This window comes from Mya arenaria, chromosome 8, assembly GCF_026914265.1.
Source record: "Mya arenaria isolate MELC-2E11 chromosome 8, ASM2691426v1".
Taxonomy (NCBI): Eukaryota; Metazoa; Mollusca; class Bivalvia; order Myida; family Myidae; genus Mya; species Mya arenaria.
The window spans coordinates 53795313-53816015 of NC_069129.1; the positions used below are offsets into that span (position 1 = coordinate 53795313).

The window sequence follows — 20703 nt, forward strand, 5'->3', positions numbered from 1 at the left end:
ATGTATGTGCCCGCCATCTGATTATAACCGTTTGCACTGGAATTTAAGACCTAACAAGCATCAGGTATCTAAAAAAAGGGAATGTTTCAAGGTAGACATTAAATGAAATTGAAAATAGTTGGTGTCGAAACAGAGCGGCCAAGAAACGGCCAAGAAACAGCCAAATCTCGACTTGACACTTGGACGTCGGCCAATAAACGGCCAACCCCGCTGTAGCAGAAACAGCGGCGGCCATTTATATGAAAAACAAATATAAAACTCTGTAATTCAATATGTACTTCATCACTAACCGAATTAACAATCTTTCTTGACATGACAGATGCTATTTGACACAATAAAGACATAAATGGAAAATGTTTTTTATCGGCCTATTGTGTTGGGTCAACTGTCATCAATTAATTAAACTTTGGATTCAATTTATAAGAGTCATTCATAACAAATAAAAAAACATAATGACGAAAATAATTAGAAAATAATTAAGAAATGTAGACGTTTATTAAGATTTTTTTTTAATTTATAAGGGACTCTACACGGGATTGGCACCAAAAAAGTTTTTTTTCTGTAACGAATCTCAGGACAATTATTTAATAAAATGTTTTACTCTTTGGTATCATAATTGTAAAAAAAATACCAAAATGTAAAAAAAACATCTAGTCATAGACCGGGTGCGAACCGAAATTGCAATCCAGTGTTGTATCCACTGTGCAATGAAGGCTTACCCTAAACGTTTGGAATATTTAAGCTGTATACCTAACATAAGGTAGACATACCTAGTAATCTTTTCCAATGGAAAAATATGAAAAGAAAATCGAAAATCAAATTAATTGTAAACTATGTGGTACTTCAGTTAGTAGGTTTCAATGCATTGTACTCATCGATACCAAGTTTCTGACAATTTTCTTTTTCCTTTTTTCGCTATTTCATCATACAGGGTACAGCCCCTTTAAATTCAACATTGAGACACAAGCAGGTATAAAATAACTGTATTGACCAATTATAAACAGTTCATATCAAAGTCTATGTCACTATATCAAGACACAAGTTGTACATCATAACAAGAACAATTTTATTAATAAGATTATTTGAACAGATATGTATTCCAAATATTTTCTACACCTGGTATAAAAATAGTTAAATATGTAATTCAATTATTTACAAAATTGCAGATACATAAAAGTCATCCTACAAAATGAAGATGAATCATAAAGGAAATCATTAACATGATATTTTAAACCTGATTACATAAGGAATAAAATGAAATTGCAAAACACTGAAAAATATAATTCATGAAAAATTAAACATCATTAGATAACAAGAGCTATCACAGAGACAGCATGCTCAACTATTCCGCCGCTTTTTAATGTAAGGATTGAAAAGTTTTGGCGAAACATGCATGGATCACTGTTAGATATCAATGCAATACATGAAGTGCTGAGATATTAATATAAATGTGGTTACATGGAAAATCTTAACCAGATTTTTTAAGTCTAATAATAAAGAGCTATTATTTGCAAAATACAGTTATTTAACTTGGTTATTCAATTACGTTGGGTGGTTGAATACCATTGTATAATGTCTAAAAGCAATACATCTAGTCGTTGCTGTGATATTATCCTACGTGTGCTAACATGCCAGACCGTAACCATTTCTAAGTCTCATAATAAAAGAGCAAAATTTATATAATATGAAAGATAGAGTTATCTTACTTGATTAAAGAAGAAGGTTAAATGGTTGGGAGCCTGTGTGTAAATTTTCAATGCAAGCTGAGGTATTGACTTAAAAGTGGTTACATGCAAAACCTTAACCAGAATTTCTATGTCAAAAAGGGGCAATTATTTGGATTTAATGCAAACTAGAGATATCTAACTTGGTTAATTAAGTAGGTTGGATGGTTGAGTACCATTGTATCAAGTAGTTGCTGAGATATTAATCTATGTGTACTTGCACGCAAAACCTTAACCAGAATTTCAAAGCGAATAATAAAGGCCTATTTTTTGCATTAAATGCAAACTTGAGTTTTCTAAAATGTTTAATTATGTAGGTTGGATGGCTGAGTACCATTGTATACAGTCTCAATGCAATACCTCAAGTAGTTACTGAGATATTAACCTATGTGTGCTTGCATGCAAAACCTTAACCAGAATTTCTAAGTCGAAAAATAAAGGGCAATTATTTGCATAAAATGCAAATTAGAGTTATTTTACTTAGTTAATTAAGTAGGTTGGATGGATGAGTACCATTGTATCAAGTCTCAATGCAATACCTCAAGTAGTTGCTGAGAAATTAATCTATGTGTGCTTGTAACGCAAAACCTTAACCAGAATTTCAAAGTCAAATAATAAAGGCCCATTTTTTGCATTAAATGCAAACTAGAATTTTTTAACTTGGTTAATTAAGTAGGATGGATAGTTGAGTACCATTGTATCAAGTCTCAATGCAATACCTCAAGTAGTTGCTGAGATATTAACCTATGTGTGCTTGCACGCAAAACCTTAACCAGAATTTCTAAGTTGAATAATAAAGGGCAATTATTTGCATTAAATGCAAACTAGAGTTATCTAACTTGGTTAATAAAGTAGGTTGGATGGTTGAGTACCATTGTATCAAGTCTCAATGCAATACCTCAAGTAGTTGCTGAGATATTAACCTATGTGTGCTTACATGCAAAACCATTACCAGAATTTCTAAGTCGAATAAATGGGGTCATTATTTGCATTAAATGCAAACTAGAGTTATCTAACTTGGTTAATTAAGTAGGTTGGATGGTTGAGTACCATTGTATCAAGTAGTTGCTGAGATATTAATCTATGTGTACTTGCACGCAAAACCTTAACCAGAATTTCAAAGCGAATAATAAAGGCCTATTTTTTGCATTAAATGCAAACTTGAGTTTTCTAAAATGTTTAATTATGTAGGTTGGATGGCTGAGTACCATTGTATACAGTCTCAATGCAATACCTCAAGTAGTTACTGAGATATTAACCTATGTGTGCTTGCATGCAAAACCTTAACCAGAATTTCTAAGTCGAAAAATAAAGGGCAATTATTTGCATAAAATGCAAATTAGAGTTATTTTACTTGGTTAATTAAGTAGGTTGGATGGATGAGTACCATTGTATCAAGTCTCAATGCAATACCTCAAGTAGTTGCTGAGATATTAATCTATGTGTGCTTGTAACGCAAAACCTTAACCAGAATTTCAAAGTCAAATAATAAAGGCCCATTTTTTGCATTAAATGCAAACTAGAATTTTTTAACTTGGTTAATTAAGTAGGATGGATAGTTGAGTACCATTGTATCAAGTCTCAATGCAATACCTCAAGTAGTTGCTGAGATATTAACCTATGTGTGCTTGCACGCAAAACCTTAACCAGAATTTCTAAGTTGAATAATAAAGGGCAATTATTTGCATTAAATGCAAACTAGAGTTATCTAACTTGGTTAATAAAGTAGGTTGGATGGTTGAGTACCATTGTATCAAGTCTCAATGCAATACCTCAAGTAGTTGCTGAGATATTAACTTATGTGTACTTGCACGCAAAACCTTAACAAGAATTTCTAAGTCGAATAATAAAGGCCTATTATTTGCATTAAATGCAAACTAGAGTTTTCTAACTTGGTTAATTAGGTAGGTTTAATGGTTGAGAACCATTGTATAAAGTCTCAATGCAATACCTCAAGTAGTTGCTGAGATTTTAACCTATGTGTGCTTGCATGCAAAACCTTAACCAAGGTGTGACACCAAGGCCGAGTCTTGGGTGAGTAGTATAGCTCTCCATATTCTTCGAATAGTCGAGCTTATACAAAGGCATAAAATGGCGAAATTACCAAATTTGTTGGTATGAACTCAGGGATTGTAAGTACTGTTGAAATAACAGAAATAATATCAGAAATAATTAGTAGCATATCTCAGTTCATATCTAATCATACCATATTTGATTCATACCATTTCTGTGAAATTTGTTAAAGATGCACAAATAAGATTGAACACATTTAATAAAATTGTTTTAACAAACCGAAAAGGATGAACGAATGTCGTTAACAATGATGCTTATGAAGGATGCCAAGTTTAATTTAAAAGAAAGATGCAGAACATACGGTATTTCTTCCTTATGAGGCCATAGTATATAGCAGTAAATCTTTAAGCATTCACTTATCAATTAATAATTTTGCGTCTTCAGCTATGAAATACACGGCTATAATATTGTTAATAGTAATTAATATTTTCCATACATGCATTATTTAGTAAGTTAGTTGCAGTGTATCACTAAAAATTTATGTTTGTTTTACATGTGTATGTATTGTTTTTGAATAAGAGTGTCACTTTAACGAAGACCACAATGATACTCAGCATTTACTAGTGAAACGCCAGAAGGCATATTAAAGGTCTAGTTTAGGCCTTCTTTAAGTGATCCCCTCCCCCCAAATCTGTGTACAGTACACAACCTCTGTGTATTGATCTTTGATCTAATTGCCTTGAACCCTCTTATCAGATCTCTGATCTGAGTATCCTGCTGCGCATTTGTGGAGGTTTTATTATAGAAAATGGACCCTACATGGCCCTGAACCAATAAACAAATACACAGGAAATTGGCCCCTACTGTGAAACCAGTGCAATTAGCAGAAGATGCACAGCAGGGGATTATCATGCCAAACATTACATAACCTAGGCAATTTTACCTAATATTTGTGGTACCATTTTTAGCAGTCATCCCATTGAACCGTATTGTTAGAATACTCCAGAGGGTTACAAATGCAATATAATATAATGATCATTGAAATGTTTTCTTTTTCGAAAGACTTATAATTTTACTTCTGAATTATTATTTTTCCCAAAGTTAACTTCTTTGCCAGTTTCATTATACCTACTTAAGTCTCGATAAAAGGCAAAGGAGAATGGAAAGGAATATGTAAATATTTATCATTTCGACAAAATTGTTTAACAAGATGACACAATGTCATCCATTAAACATTTAATTTGATTTGCATAGTACGTTTTAAAGCTACCAGTTCAACAATGTCATAACCATTCAACAGCAACATCAATTCAATGCTGGTCTTTTAACAATCTAATGTGATAAGAACAGTTTCTTTGTCAGCGTGGAAGTTACCACAGGGACAGGAATGTCATAGTCTTTGTAATCATCCAATTCCATATTTTCCTTCAAGCTCTCAGCAAGTGAATCTACTTTTCCGACTATGAGGGGTGTGTTCGACAAAAAATCTGTGTCTGGGTTTTCAGTGAGAACATCAATGAAAGCCTGAACAAGTAGCGACATCTTTTCTTTTTTCGGATCATCAGACTTGTTCATAATTTCACCATCATATGTTCTCTTTACATGTTTACCTAGATTGGAAAAATCCTGTGGAATTGTTGACATCAGTATAATTCTGTCAGCATCAGTAGGTATCTTTCTCATATCTTCACCGGTCTCGACTCCCCCAGCTTTAATAATCGTTGTTGGCTTCAGCATCCGCAGGTCATCAGCTTGAATCAGGAAAAGCTTGGGTTTTCCTGCCATGGATTCAAATGACTTGATCGTATCGAAAAAATGATCAACCAGCACTCCCCTCCCATACACCTGAATTTCATCCCTCTCTGTATGTACGTATGTGAGGATGACAAATATAAAGGAGCCATACTGGTGTCCCTTCGTCTCCAATTCCTGCAGTTTTGCGTCTATTTCATGAAGTTTATGATTCCTCATCAATTTAAAGTCAGGCTTCATTCCAGGTCGTTTACTTTGGGGTAGTTTGTTGATGAAATTGTGAATCCCAAATATGTCCACATCAACATCTTCTCCATCTAGATACGAGCTTTCATCCTCAATGGTTTTAATCTTTTTCTCATTAAGCCTTGAGCCCATTGGTGCTGGGTGTGAAATGAAAACTACCAAGCATTTTTTTCTGAGTACGTAACGATCACTTAGGAAATCTTCCAGAGGTATTGCGTTAGATTTGTCTGCTCGTATGTCCTCATCCATTGCTCTGAAATGACCCAGATTACATATCAGACTTGCACTAAATAATGTACAACAAAAAAGAATAATATTATTTAATCCGATTACATTTAGAAATGCTACCAATAAAAAAATGACATGTTTCTGAAAATAACTGTAAAAAATACCTCTATGGATGATGTTATTTTATTTCATTTTTTTCTAGTGGAACAGTGTGTGTATACCACGTGATAAATAACATCATATATGCTACATCAGAAGGCAGCATTTTGCTTAAAATGAAGACTAAAATCAAAGATAACTTTTCTTCAACTTCTCATTTTAAATGAAACTTATGACAGTCTGTTGCGCTTAAAGAGCCCCACCTTCGTTTTATAACCGGAATTTGATAAGGTGATTAGTTTCATAAACAAGAGGCCCAAAGGGCCTATGCTCTACTGGCATGGCTCTTGTGGTCATTTTCAATCCAGAGCATGTACGTTTGAGTAATAGGCAACAAATATATACATGTAGTTCACTTTTAGTGTTTGGGTTAGCTGATAACGCTGCACGTTCAACATCTGAGGACAGGAAGTGTTGTAAGCAGATTAGTTGCATGAACTATTTTGATATGTGCCAAGTGAAGGTAATCTGAGGTAAAAAATATTTGCTTTCAAAACTGTACTTATCGTCATTTCTGTAGCTTTAATTCTGTAGCTTTAAAAATAAAAAGTCGGTCAAAGGTCAAAGTCAAGGACATCCGAGGACAACATTAATGCTTGTTTGCAAAACTGTTCACATGGTCAAAATTTCATTACTGTAGCTTTAAAAATTAATAAGTAAGTCAAAAGGGGTGGGGCCAGCTTTTGCCCAAGGGGCATTATTTCAAATGTTTTCAATTGCATCATATGATGCTCCACAACAAATATCAAAGGTATGGGCCTTGTGGTTTGAAACAAGAAGATTTTGAATATATTTCTTAAATAAATCTCTAGGAAAATAGTGACACCCAGGGCAGTGCCAGTGTTGGGCATAATTCGAACAACCATGGTAGTGGACCACTAAATAAAGCCTTGTTCAAAATAGCAAGGATTTGCATAGTGGTTTCAGACAAAAAGGTTTTTAACATTTCCCAATTGAAGGTGGGCGGGGAGTCCGTCTCTTACAAAGAAAAGAGAACTCTTCCCTGGGCCTCCGCCAACGTCCCGAGGTCGTTTGCATTTGCCGCACGGGGGGGGGGGGGGGGGGGGGGGGGGGGGGGGGGGGGGGGGCACAATTTGAACAAACGTTCACAAGCAATTGTGACTTTACATGTAAACTTGGCTAAAAATAGACTTCGCTCATGTTGACTCGGCTAAAAATAGACTTAGCTTAAAATAGCATTTTTTATACTTTCAAGACCCATAATCCAGGCATGCATGGGCAGATCTGGCTGGTTTTCAAAAGGATCCGAGTTCTAATGGATATCTAAATACTGTACAAGTTTCATCGAGATACAATCAAAACTGAAGACTGTATCATGTTCACAAGCAATTGTTTACAGACAAACTGATTTATTAATACTTTCAAGGCCAATAATCTAGGCATGCATGGTCGGATCTGGCTGGTTTTCGAAAGGAACCAAGCTCTAATGAATACCTAAATACTGATCAAGTTTCATTGAGATACAATCAAAACTGAAGACTGTATCGTGTTCACAAGCTAGTGTTTACACAATAGCATTTTTTTATACTCTCAAGGGCCATAATCTAGGCATGCATGGGCGGATCTGGCTGGTTTCCAAAAGGAACCGAGCTCTAATAGATATCTAAATACTGTACAAGTTTCATCAAGATACAATCAAAACTCAGAAGACTGTATCGTGTTCACAAGCTAGTGTTTACACAATAGCATTTTTTTATACTCTCAAGGGCCATAATCTAGGCATGCATGGGCGGATCTGGCTGGTTTTTGAAAGGAACCGAGCTCTAATGGATATCTAAATACTGTACAAGTTTCATCGAGATACAATCAAAAATGAAGACTGTATCGTGTTCAAAACCAATTGTTTACACAATAGCATTTTTTTATACTATCAAGGGCCATAATCTAGGCATGCATGGGCGGATCTGGCTGGTTTTCGAAAGGAACCAAGCTCTAATGGATATCTAGATACTGTACAAGTTTCATCGAGATACAATCAAAACTGAAGACTGTATCGTGTTCACAAGCAATTGTTTACAGACGCACGAACGCATGGACGCACATACACATTACCATCGCATAAGCTCTTCTGGCCTTTGGCCAGTAGAGCTAAAAACCTAAATATGAACCAATACCTTCCACCAAATAAATATTCACAATATATTCTAATATAACTTACTCTCAAGTCAATTGACCCCCCCCCCCCCTCCACCCCCCTGGTCCAGGAAATATGAGGAATTTCTTATTAGCACATATGCCAATATGCTAAAAATCGATTTACTGATAATTATTATTATTATTATTATTATTATTTACCAAACTTATATAGCGCCCTTTTCATATACACGTTCAAAGGCGCTTGATAAGCGCTAACCATAGCAACTGTAACAGGTAAGTCAAACTTTGTACGACCTGGCCTCTGTTTATTATAGATTTGCATTGAATTGGTGTGGATTTACAATTACAAGCCTACGTCTTTTAAAAAAAAACATTATGAAGTTGAAGCACAAAAGCTGAATATCGTCCTAGTCCCTAAAATCGCGACCAACCTTGATTCGCGGCCATCTTTGTTTTTACCTGGTTATCACGTGAAATGCACGTATCTGCAAAGCTATGACGTCATTTTTACTACGAACTATTTACAAGAGTAGATGCTTTCCAACTCGCGAAAAAATATCTTTAAAACAGATAAATTCACTTGAAACAATAGTTAACACTGCAAACAACGTAGTTTTACTAATCCCAAATTAATTGCCATAGAAACCAATCATATTTGCCACATAACATCCTTAAAAATTCCCTGGTTATTTCGTCTGCTTTGTATACACTTTAACAATGACAGTCACGTGACCTAAATTCTTGTAGGAAGGCAAAGCAAACTTATAATATGTGTTTTCATGACCCATAGTCTTAGTGTCAAAATAAAGAAATTAGTGAGTGTTAATTTCTGTTTTAGGTGCATCCCTATAAAGCAGTGATAAAGCAGTACATAATTTATTTCCAACTGCCCTTAAACATGTTTATGTACAAAATGATCAGAGAGGAAGGCACTTATGTCCTTAAGTCATCTAGAATGTTCAGTGTTCCTGAAAATACACTTAAAGATCTTTGACAGTTTTGTCTTTGGGTTAAATTATACTACTACGAGTAATTTGACATGATTTAATGTTTTATGTTCACAAAATACTGTAAATCTTTTATTACAAGTTGAAATTTTGAAATTAACATTTTTAAAGATATGTTTGACTGTTTTTCTCAAAAAACAATTGATCAAAATAGTGTTGGCCTAATTAAAACGTGCTGACCTAGATTACGTCAGAGCTCGCGAATCAAGGTACTAGAATCAAGATGGCGGCCTAGTTTCAGTGTCTGTACTCTGTTGACATTATTTACGTGAACTTTTGACCGTTTGTTCTTAAATACTTGTGGAAATATGGATAAATAAATGGCATTTCTGACAAAAGTAGTTAAATTATTTCATTGTTTTGCTCAACTTTATTATTTTTTATTTATTCCTTACATCCACGAATCATGGTTAGTTGAGGATATATGTCTGTGGTCGAGACAATTTCACCGTCGCTAAATTAAAAAGTGGACATACATATACCCCTCCAAATTCAATGAAACTTACAGGAAGCTTCCTTGGGTGACCATCTACAAAAAATATAACAAGGCATTGAGATTGATCAACAACAACAAAAAAATGGCCGTCTTACTGTTTTGCTTTAAAATAAATCTTTGAAAATACCAGGCCAAAATCAATGAAACTTAAATACTGGTAGCTTCATTGCATGACTCTTTACAAATATAAAACAAGCCATCGTCATCAGTAAATATTTTTTAAATTGCATATTAATTTTTATTAATGCTTTAATTTATCACAGAGCTGTGGCCTTTTGCTTACATGTAGGTGAGCGTTTTAGGGCCATCATGGTATAATGATATAAACGACCGATTCATTTTGTAATGATAGCAAAACTACCCACCTTACAGTTCAAAGTAGACGTTTAATAGAAACGAAAGTAGACCTATGATATTTACGTCATTGGGTACGGAAATAAACTAGCAGAATAACAATCTTGTGTAAACAGCAAAAGTCGCCAACAAACGTCACGGTTATATGAAGCACTTGGGAGATACCATTCTGAGATAAAATATTTATTTGGCTGAATTTATAACATGTTATATAATGTGAACTTAGAAGGATATTCGGAGTTTAAAAGCACAAACACAAATTGAGAGTACATTGTATTTCATGTGTTGTAGTATCCCATCCTCAAAGGCCTTTCGTGATATTGGTCACTCCTTACCTGACCTTGTCATTCTGCGGAGTAGATTTGGCCAGAATTGGCTTGTAGACTTCTCCTCTACGTGTTATATGTACGGAACCTGGTCAATTAGCCCCCAAGTCAAATAGCCCCCTAGTCAAAACGCCCCCACTTTGGTCAAATAGCCCCAAACTTTTGGTCAAATAGCCCCCACTTGAAAAAAATGGTTAAAACGCCCCCAATTTGATAAAAACGCCCCCATTTTGATCAAATAGCCCCCACTGTTTTGTTTTATTTGAAATTATATTTGAAGGTAAGTTGTAATATTTTTAAGATACATTGTATTAACATAATTGCTAATCAAACATTTATCTGATTTCTAGACAAAACATTTTTTGACAATTAAAATGTTTTAAAATATATTAAAATAATTTGCACATATTAAAGACTTATGAATTAGAGAAGATAGGGCAACTAAATTATCATATTGTGCAATAGTCGTATAAATGTGAAGCGCATATGTCTGAAACATAAATCATATGCTTAAATAGTAATTAATCAGTTGAATATGAATAATGTTTGACAAGCCCCTAAAAATAAATGTACTCGTAGTTTTTTGTCATAAATCTGTGAAATGGGTAAAAAAAATATAAACATGAAATACACTTGCTTGTTTTAATTTATTAGTGTTACTTTGTAATGATACACTATAGTATACATGTACAGATTAATCTATCTACTAGAGTTAAGTCTACAGGTTGTATAAAGAAAATAGTTGAAAATTATGTAATACATACTGCACACCATACCAATTTTAAATATGTTTATAATTAGGAAAAAGAAATAATAAACTGACAGTTGAAATTAGAAGCTGGACAGATGTTGAGTATAATAATAGAAAATGAGAATTTCATCGTCTGAACAAGTTCTTGTTCTTGTTGGAATTTTATGAAATACGAAACGCAGTATAAATCGTAAAAATACACTAGTCTCGTGTATTTATATTACATAAAAACTCTTCTTGTCATGAAGTGTGGCGTGAGATTTATTTAATAAAATTAATTCTTGATAATAAATACTATTAATAAACAAATAACCTAAAGAAATTTTATCCAAATGACTTGGATTATTTATTGATATATAATATACATGATCCTTCTATGTCAATGTATATTGTATTGTACAATGCGAATACTTTTTACCATACAGTATAAATGTGTATTTTCAAAATACGAAATAAATATGTGAAGACTACAATGTGCAAATTATTAAAAAAAAAAAAAACAAGTTAAATTATATCTGCTTTATGTTTTGTTTTTTATTTTGATGCGATATCAATATTAAAAGAAAGAAAAACAATAAAAACTTATGGTTTATAAGCATTTAAAATGTAGATGTGATATATTATTTATATGTAATATTTAAAAACTTTATTCTTACTTGGTTAAAATGTCAGATTTATCAATTTACAAATAATGTTGGCTGCACTTCATTTTGTAAATTTAAAGCTTTAAAAATGCTTTGAATAACATAAGTATGCATACATTCATACAAAAAAATGGGGGCGTTTTTTTGTTGTTTTTTTTTGGGGGGGGGGGGGGCTATTTGACCAATTTTAAAATGTGAGTGGGGGCTATTTGGCCAAAATGGGGACTATTTGACTTGGGGGCTATTTGACTTAGGGGCTATTTGACTAGGAAGCATCTGTACAGGTTCCGGTCATGATTTATGTATTTATATAATTATGTAGCTCCACTAGTATATGTCAGTTAGATCAAATCTTTTACATCTCCATGAAAGGCCCAGCTTTGTCTTGAAACTTATTATTGAATCACTGGAAGCAATGTTCTCCTTCAGGCTGTTCCAATTTTATGTTGCACGTACTGGGAATGAAATTTGGCTCTTAGCCTTTCTCACACTTGGCTTTTAGATTTTGAAAATGTGTCCTCTTTTAACGGTGTCATTTAAGGTGAAAAAGGTTCTCAGGGGCAATGTCATCCACTTTGGTAATTATTCTAAATATTTGTATGATATCATTGCGATCACGATGAATTTTCGGTGTTGGTATATTTAGCTTTTCAAAACGTTGAGCATACTTAATTAAGACCTTTCATTTCATGAATTATTCTGGTGGCTCGGCGTTAAATGTTTTCAATAAGTTTTGAATAAGTGATTTGTACAGAGTCATAAATAGCAAACAGTCCATATATATTTTAAGGGTCTTATTATAATTCCAGTTAGTTTCTTTATTTTGTTTACAACTCCTAACACATGCACTCTCCGTTTCATTTTAACATTCTAATCTAAGAGATGTTGTATTTTAACTTATTTCACCGTTTTTTTTATCATAAGTTCTTAATTTACTGATAAAGCCAACAATGGGCACTGATATCTGGCATTTATTAACCTTAAATAGGATTTCCACGTGTTATACGATATAAATTAAATGACCAAAAGTGTGTCATACATAAAGTTGTCAAAAATTGTACGTTTGCTGTTTATTTAAACTGAAATGGGACATAAACGACATATTCTACAACCTTTTAAGTTAAAACACTCTGTGTAGTAGCCATATTATTTTCGGTAATTGTTTACATTTTGTTGTTGTTGTTCTGCACACAACTCTTTTCAAATGGCATCAAAATGATATGGGGTCAACAGGTTTTCACGATTCACGATTTTTCGGCCGGATACCTTGAACTATATAAGTGTTTACCATTTAATAACATTTTGGCTTAATTTCGGGTTGAAGTATTATTGTTTTTTAACATAAAAGTATGTATAATCCATGAAGTCATTGAGTACAAAGTATTAAAAAAATTATCATATCATATGACCAGTGAGATACTCAAATTAGGAACGTGATTTTAGATAGGGGATGCCTTAAACAGTTTTGTAAATATCGATGTATAATTTAACCATGCTAAAATAACCATAAAAATAAGGGTATATATCAGGGAGCAGATTATCTACTCGGAAAATCAAATTATAAGCACGTAAGGTCTTGCATACCATATGTGCACACGCCTCTACACATATAATTTTTCACATCCTCTCTTTTATTTAATGAGTGTGTTGCAAAGCAAAGAGTTTTTTTATTTTATCAAACAAGATTTTTAGATAGATTTATATGTATTGTAAAGATGGTAATCTCAAACAAATAAAATAATTGGCAAGCTTTAAAACGTCTTTATTTAAAGTATTAAATATATCAAACAAACATGATTTACTCATATTTGAATGGAACAAAACTAGAGCCTTTGGTTAAAACATTGTTTATAAATCATTATAATATTGGATGTTCTCATAAATGTACATGACCAATGCTCTAACTGCCTCCAATGTTTCATGTCCAGTTGGTAAAATTTGGTCCTCCGGCAGCAAAAAACCGTATTTCCCCGTATCACGTAGTTCAACCGCGTATGAAAACGGTACTTTTAGTTTCCCGTACACCCAGTCAGCGCTTGAGCCACTAGCCTCGTCTGTAAATTAAAATTGTTATGTATGGTAAATGAGAAAAATAGTTGCATTCCAAAAATTAAAAACAAACGATGTTTTTTTTCGGAAGCAACACTATGAAGCTGTGCATACGATAGGAACTCATTTTCAGCTATACAGTTTTAACACGATACCAATAAATATACAGACAACATTTCATAAATCACAATCAACGTATTCCTAGTTATTCATTTTTTATACGTATGCGTATTATTTGCATTTTTTCTCTGTGGTATAGTTCAACCTCAACAATATTTACGCTTCGAGGACATTTGAACAAGGTAAAGATTCGGCTGATTGAACAGCTGCGGTCTCATTGACATCACTTGTTTCATCAAGACACATACATTTGACCATGATAAAAGGTCATTTGACCAATCATAAATCGTCAGTTTTGTACTATAAGAGGTTTAATCCGAAGATGTTGCGTTCATTGTATATGAATTAAATTTAAAGGATATGCGTTCATCTAAAAAGTTAAGATTATGAGTATCTTCCATGGCCGAGAGTGTAAGATAGGTTCATCCCGACCCGAGCGTAGGGTGTTTTGCGGAAACGAGGTTTACCGAGTGATTCAGATTATGTTAATAGTCAAATAGTTCTAAGGAAAGTGAAGCATTATTTCTTAAAAGGTGCGTGAGAACTGTTTTATGGTAACATTTGAAGCGAGAAATAATTAATTAGCGTTCTAAATATTGCCATAAGACAAGGTTTCCATGATGCTACAGGCGACAGTATTCAACAAGGGAGGTAATTACAATGCGGCGACCATTAAAAAGGAGTTCCATACGGGCATTTTATCTTCGCCTGTGGGCAAGATAAGAATTTCTAGCATGGTTAAATTATGGGATCTACTAATCTGAGATGGGAGAAAAAAATCTAGCATGGTTAAATATTGGATCTACTTATCTGAGGTGGGGTAAAGATAATTATTTAGGAATTCTTGGGAATTACAAGCGAACGCTTTCTTTTTTCCGCCAAAATAATTACAAATCTGCATTACAGAGGATGCCGGCTATGGATCCGTGTTCGTACTTCGTCCCGTACATTTTCTCCAAGGCATCAGTTGCTACAGCGGAACCTCCGTCCTGAAAAATTCACTTGTCTACATGTATGTACTAGCCAATCGTACTTATCCTACTCCTCTCATTATATAACAGTTTGGAAGCACGTGTGATATATGAACAAAATATGTATAAAACTATTGTTTTAGAAAACGTCTTGTTGCGATTGTTTGATAAACTACCTCAGTACGTGTCAGGGACGTTTTATGTGACACACAGTTTAATACTAACTAGTAGACACGTATTGACTTTCTCATATATAATAATGCTGGAATGACCCTCGTTGACTTTCAAATACATAATTTTCATGTCGTTAGAAGCATTTTTTTTTTTGGCAAATATCAGAATGTATAGTTTATTTTGTATGTCATTTTTTTGTTCACTGTATACATTTTTACAATAAAAACTACAATAAAGTAAAGCCTTAATAAAAGTACTCTCCCACCCACCTGCAGTTTATAATTTTCTGGAAGTTTCTTTGTATATCCCCAGGGAGACATCCACAGCTGTGAGTAGCTGTGAACGTCAATGAACGCCTTGAGGTTCGGCAGCCCCTGCAGGAAGTCAGACACGCCTTTCACTTCCGGTTCCGAGAAAGCCTCCGGGCCGCAGTAGGTATCCGAACATGGGTCCTTGCTGGCTCCGCTCTCTGCAGGAAAATGCCATGGGTGGTTTTAAAATGCGCTGTGCGTATCTCAGAAACAAATGAGATGCGATCTCAATTACTATTGTCACCACAATTAGATATATTCATTTAATAACAAATTAAGGGTCTATATTTGCTCGAGAGTGAATAATGTTAACCGACTGTTGATCAAACTTTTCTGAGATATCCCCCACTCCCCCAATGCAGTAATGGTGTTATAACAAATGCACAAATAATAGAGAGGTAAAAGTGAATTTAGTAAATGTTTAACCTTTCAATGGCAAACACTCCAGTGATAATATTGTGATCTGGCTCTGATCGAAATCAGTCAACGATCGAAATCAGTCAACGGATGGTATGCCCATGAACTCTGAACCAAGTTTGGAGAGCAATGCTGAAGTGCGAGAGTGGATAGTGTGAAATTGGTAAAACTTTGACATTTCAATGGCTACAACTCCCGAGTTGAAAATGAGATCTTACTGCACCACTCCAGGTCCCAGTTACGGTTCGGGTCCACGCCAATACATTTACCCTGGGGAGAACGGGTCTTTCTCCATAAACGACTCTGTATAATGTAAATGAAAACATGTTTAAAAACATGCTTAGTGTGGCTTTAGAGTGGGTATTACCCGACGGCGAGGTTAAATAAGCTTACCCCCTCCCCTTTAGAGTGGCACATTGGGGTACGTATGCATACACTTGAACCATTTAAAATACAATTTTGGTCATACGTCTGTGAACCAATTAAGTGTGTGCACGACTGCACGCTACCTTATCGTCCTTCCAAGTGAACGAGTAGCCGTCTGGGTTGGTGACCGGAAGTATGTACCAGTCGAACTTGTCAACAGCTGCCGTCAGCTCCGGGTCCAGCTTATACAGGTCCAACATCTACACGAGACATTTATAATATATCAACAAAAATTGTGGTTACACCCTCGGTACCCAGCCCATTCAAGACTAGTATAATTTGGGCCGATTGTACAGAGCTTTGTTAAAGTTAACAACGTGATTGCCGAGATCGTTGTTAACTATTAAGTGTAAATAATATAATGTTTTACGATCGATGTGCTCAGATATTTATATAAAACCAGTGCATCTGAAACTGCTGTCTCCAATCTTGTTAAAAATACTGCCGATCATAAGTGTATCCATTAAACTTCCATAGAAGTAAAGAAAGATTAACGATGACGTTATCAACGTTGTTAACTTTAACAAAGTTCTGAAGAATCGGCCCATTACGTATAGTAATCGGACTAATATAGCGTGGGTTCCGACGATATGATATATATATATGTACGAAGTGGCTCAAAGGTCTCAATATGACAACACATTCGGAACTCCTCGGCCATTTTTATTGAAAACAACCTCGGATGTATGCCGGTACATCAGTTGAAGTAGTTCGTAAATTTTTGAATTATATCATTTATGAAATGTAGTGTTTTAGAATTGTATTTATTGATCTAAGTTTAAATTGATTGTCAGTGAAGTATATTATTGCAAACATAATTAAGATTTTCAAGTGTAAAGTCATAAAGTTTAACTGCTAAATAAAATTACTACGCGATCTACTTGCAGCGGACTTAAACGTACCTCTTTTGAGTATGTAAACCGTCCAAATACATCCGAGGTTGTTTTCGATAAAAATGGCCGAGGAGCTCCGAATGTATGACAACAGTGACCCAATCAAGTATAGCTACAGTTGTATATGAATACATGTAACTATAGTTGTAATTTGTAACTGTTGTTGTGTTCCAAAGTATAGTTACAGCTTTATAATTCAGCTACTGATATGTAGTTATGAGAGACTATTGTCGTTTATAGCTAAAACTATAACTATGGCTACAGCTGTAATTTATGACTGTTGTTGTATTTTATTCGTAGCTGCAGCTGTGAGTTACAGCTATATTTTTTTAGCTGTAGGTATGTACTTTCAAATGCAGCTGTAGCTAAAACATAAAGATGTAGCTATAATTTTAGGATGAAATTTTACAGCTGTAGCTATATGTTTGCCTTACTGTTGTTGATTGCACTCTTATAAGCTCTTGGTACGCCACATATGTGCACTACTTTCTATATCGCTTCCTGGATAGAAACCAGTACTTGTGTATTATAATAGGCCATGAGAACTTCTCCCTGATAGGGCTCGAACCCACAAGCTCTTGTGTGAGGGGCGGACGCCTTAACCACTAAGCCACTCTTAGTGGTGGATGGGGAAGATCAATCATCTATACAATCAGTGTTTTAAACATTAATTGTGGAAATTCGTTATAATGTAACTGACTGTCGTTCAAATAAATGTGTCGCAAACATTTCTGTTACCTGACCGGCCATGAAGACGACTGTTGCGGGAGAGATCCATTCACGGGCATGGATGCCGCCTTCGATCCAGAACGCCGGCCGGTCTGCGGGGCCAACTGAGGGGTTGCTGATCTACATTGAACATTATTTCGAGTGTGTGAAAAAAACAAGTTCACTACAACTGTGGTACATTCAACATACAGCAACTGATGAGTATGCATAATACAATCTCTTGTGTGTGTTCTGTTCTGTTGTGTGTATGCGTGCGTTCGTTCTTGTGTGCGTGTGCACGTCATGAATGCGTGCGTGAGTGCGTTTGTGTCTGTGTTTTTTCACCTGTTTATTTTAAATGTAAGTGATTTTATCACCTTAACTGAATGCATATAACTTCTTATATACAAATATTATCATGATGTTATCGAGTCAAATCTTCACAAATAGGTCAAGTCCTTTTATACTCATATGACATTGTTTAACATTGAGGTTATTTGATATATATTTCCATTTTTACATACTTTAAATATTTCCATGTAATTTAAGCAAAATGTTGTCCCTTTTTCACCTTTAGTCCCATTAGTGGCCTGCCTTCGTATGAAGTCGTGACGTTGAAAAGGGAAGCTCTGTCTTTGTACACGCTGGTGATGTTTTCCATCCACGCGAATATCTATAATAACAATTATGTTATTATAACTCTCCTAATTGTTCGGATTGTCATCATATAAATATACATGAAGACGAAAATACTAAAGCGATATTTTTTCATAACAAACACTGTACGGGTAAATTTTACCGGTGCATGAAGCCTAAAACAGTTCGAGAGCGAATTTTCCAAGTTCTGTTGATATGTTCATCGTAATGTTTATCTTTGAGTTTTTTAACATAATTTTGGAGTGTACGCTTTGCGTGACATTGGAAGAAAAATCTTCGTTTAGGTTAAAACTATCAACTTCCCTGGTATGTGTACATTTTCTAATGATTACCTCATCAAGTGTGTGATACTTGAAATATTCAAACTCTCCGACACCCCTTGATCTGGACTTCAGAGCACTGCTTCTCTGAACGTCAATTAGCCTCTGTACGTCCTTGATCATCACGTGGAACTGCAAGCCATTCGTCTGAAGGACCGGAAGGAACGTCCGCCGCTCTTCTCTGGACAACATAACGTCCATGTTCGGACTTCCGGCTGACGGCCATTTCCAGACATCAAACTGCCGTCCGTGTGGTATATGTTGTGAGATATTTCACATACGGACATTACAACATTTACTTGTGATCATTATGCACGAGTCGATTGTAACAACCCCCCCCCCCCCAGGTCCGGAGAAAGGCGAGGATTTTGACTTACGGTTCAGCCAAGCCCGTGTAAAATCTCTGTCCTGCGAGGACGAACTGCTGGTATATCCCCGCCAAATGCCCCCGCAACCCAGGGATCCTAGGTAAGGCCCATTCCCGCTAATTTCATCCTCGGCACCCAGTGTATTATAACCTTTATTAATAGGTTATAATACAATGGGTGCCGAGGGTGGCTAATTTTGACGCGAAGCCCAAACTACCGCATTCAACCGGCATTGCGGGACCACCAGGAAGGTAAAAACACGGCCCATTTCCCCGGTATTCCCTCGGACCTTGGGGTGGGGGCGTGTTCACAATTGACTGGTGTATTAGTACTTGAAATTGCAATGAAGTTCATGAAACTGCTTATGTTAGAGGAGTTCAAGGATTTAAATGAAGAACAGCAAAGATTCACTCTGACTAAAGCAATGGTTGCTTGAACACTGCTGTTTCTTTTATTCATGTCGACACATATATCGCATTTTTCTCACGAAAACTTAGCTTACGTACGTTCGCATTCTTGGTGAGAGCCAGTAGAGTCTCGACGTCACTGCTGTCTGAAGGAGTGATCCGTATTACCCGAAACCTTAAAAGTCCATGTACCATATATATTCAAAGTGTACCTATGGGTGTGTTTTTGAAAGACTTTTAATGCATTGGCCTTAACTTATTTGAACTTAAAATGTCACTTACATCAATGTAGTACACAATTTAGTTATTGTTTAACCATATATGGTTGAAATGGTTCTTGATTTGACAAAGAAAACGTTCGGAGTCTTTTTTTTCCAGGATAGAGGATTTGCCATGATGCAGAAAGAAACAATATTCATTATGATTTTTTTTTCATCTAATTTAGATCATATCCATACATGAAAGTATGCTGTTTTATGCAATCTATTTTCTATAGCAAAAGAGCATACCGCTATCCAAGAAGATTTAATTGAGATATTATACTATACGAGTACATACTGTGACAAGGGTCCGGTTGAAAGCACTACGTTCACGCCATAGTGCAGGGAAACAAATATTCCGAAATATAAAGCCTTAAATGCAAACATGATATTTATCCTGACTGATAAATGTGTAAGACAGACACAGCATCAGTATATTTTGAAGTTTGTGACCATTGTAGCTGAATTGTATATCTTATCCCGTATTATCAGTATATAAGATTATTTGATTATGTACAATTCAATACATCATTTTCGCTCATGTATGCGCGGGTTATGTAAGCAAAGTTCAGGGACAGTATATGGCAGAAGCATATCTTAATTAAAAAATTCTTATTGTTATGTTTATTATTATTATTATTATTATTATTAATATTATTATTATTATCATTATTATTACTGTTATCGTCAGTAGTGGAGGTGATGATGGTGGTGGTGGTGGTGGTGGTGGTGGTGCAGTAGTAGTAGTAGTAGTAGTAGTAGCAGTAGCAGTAGCAGTAGCAGCAGCAGCAGTATTGCAGTAAT

At 35.0% G+C, this 20703-nt stretch overlaps 2 protein-coding genes across 3 annotated transcripts; both read right to left on the bottom strand.

The window, feature by feature from the left end:
• Positions 1–261: 261 nt before the first annotated feature.
• On the bottom strand, positions 262–10185 carry LOC128243256 (uncharacterized). Of its 2 annotated transcripts, XM_052960902.1 has the most exons (3): positions 10027–10044; positions 9754–9776; positions 262–5988 (listed from the first exon to the last, which is right to left on the bottom strand). In XM_052960902.1, exons 2-3 carry the CDS (start codon positions 9774–9776, stop codon positions 5070–5072), a joined length of 942 nt encoding a protein of 313 aa, XP_052816862.1. In that variant the 5' UTR covers positions 10027–10044; the 3' UTR covers positions 262–5069. The 2 variants fall into 2 exon arrangements, with proteins under 2 accessions (XP_052816862.1, XP_052816863.1); XM_052960903.1 differs by lacking the exons at positions 9754–9776; positions 10027–10044 and adding an exon at positions 10109–10185.
• Positions 10186–13563: 3378 nt separating this feature from the next.
• Positions 13564–20365, bottom strand: LOC128244605 (carboxypeptidase B-like). The gene is made up of 10 exons (XM_052962612.1): positions 20198–20365; positions 19739–19814; positions 18877–19104; positions 18459–18560; positions 17918–18028; positions 16370–16486; positions 16079–16163; positions 15402–15601; positions 14892–14976; positions 13564–13872 (listed from the first exon to the last, which is right to left on the bottom strand). Exons 1-10 carry the CDS (start codon positions 20284–20286, stop codon positions 13667–13669), a joined length of 1299 nt encoding a protein of 432 aa, XP_052818572.1. The 5' UTR covers positions 20287–20365; the 3' UTR covers positions 13564–13666.
• Between the last annotated feature and the right edge of the window lie 338 nt (positions 20366–20703).

Bases quoted from the DNA above. Each gene is read 5' to 3' on its own strand.
- LOC128243256 (XM_052960902.1), bottom strand. From the start codon at position 9,776: ATGGTCACCCAAGGAAGCTTCCT. The intron at 5,989-9,753 runs GTAAGTTTCATT...GGGTCATTTCAG, and splicing joins GTCACCCAAGGAAGCTTCCT to AGCAATGGATGAGGACATAC.
- LOC128244605 (XM_052962612.1), bottom strand. From the start codon at position 20,286: ATGTTTGCATTTAAGGCTTTATATTTCGGAATATTTGTTTCCCTGCAC. The intron at 19,815-20,197 runs GTATGTACTCGT...TGGACTTTTAAG, and splicing joins TCAACCGGACCCTTGTCACA to GTTTCGGGTAATACGGATCA. The intron at 13,873-14,891 runs GTAATGCAGATT...TTTAATTTACAG, and splicing joins ATCCATAGCCGGCATCCTCT to ACGAGGCTAGTGGCTCAAGC.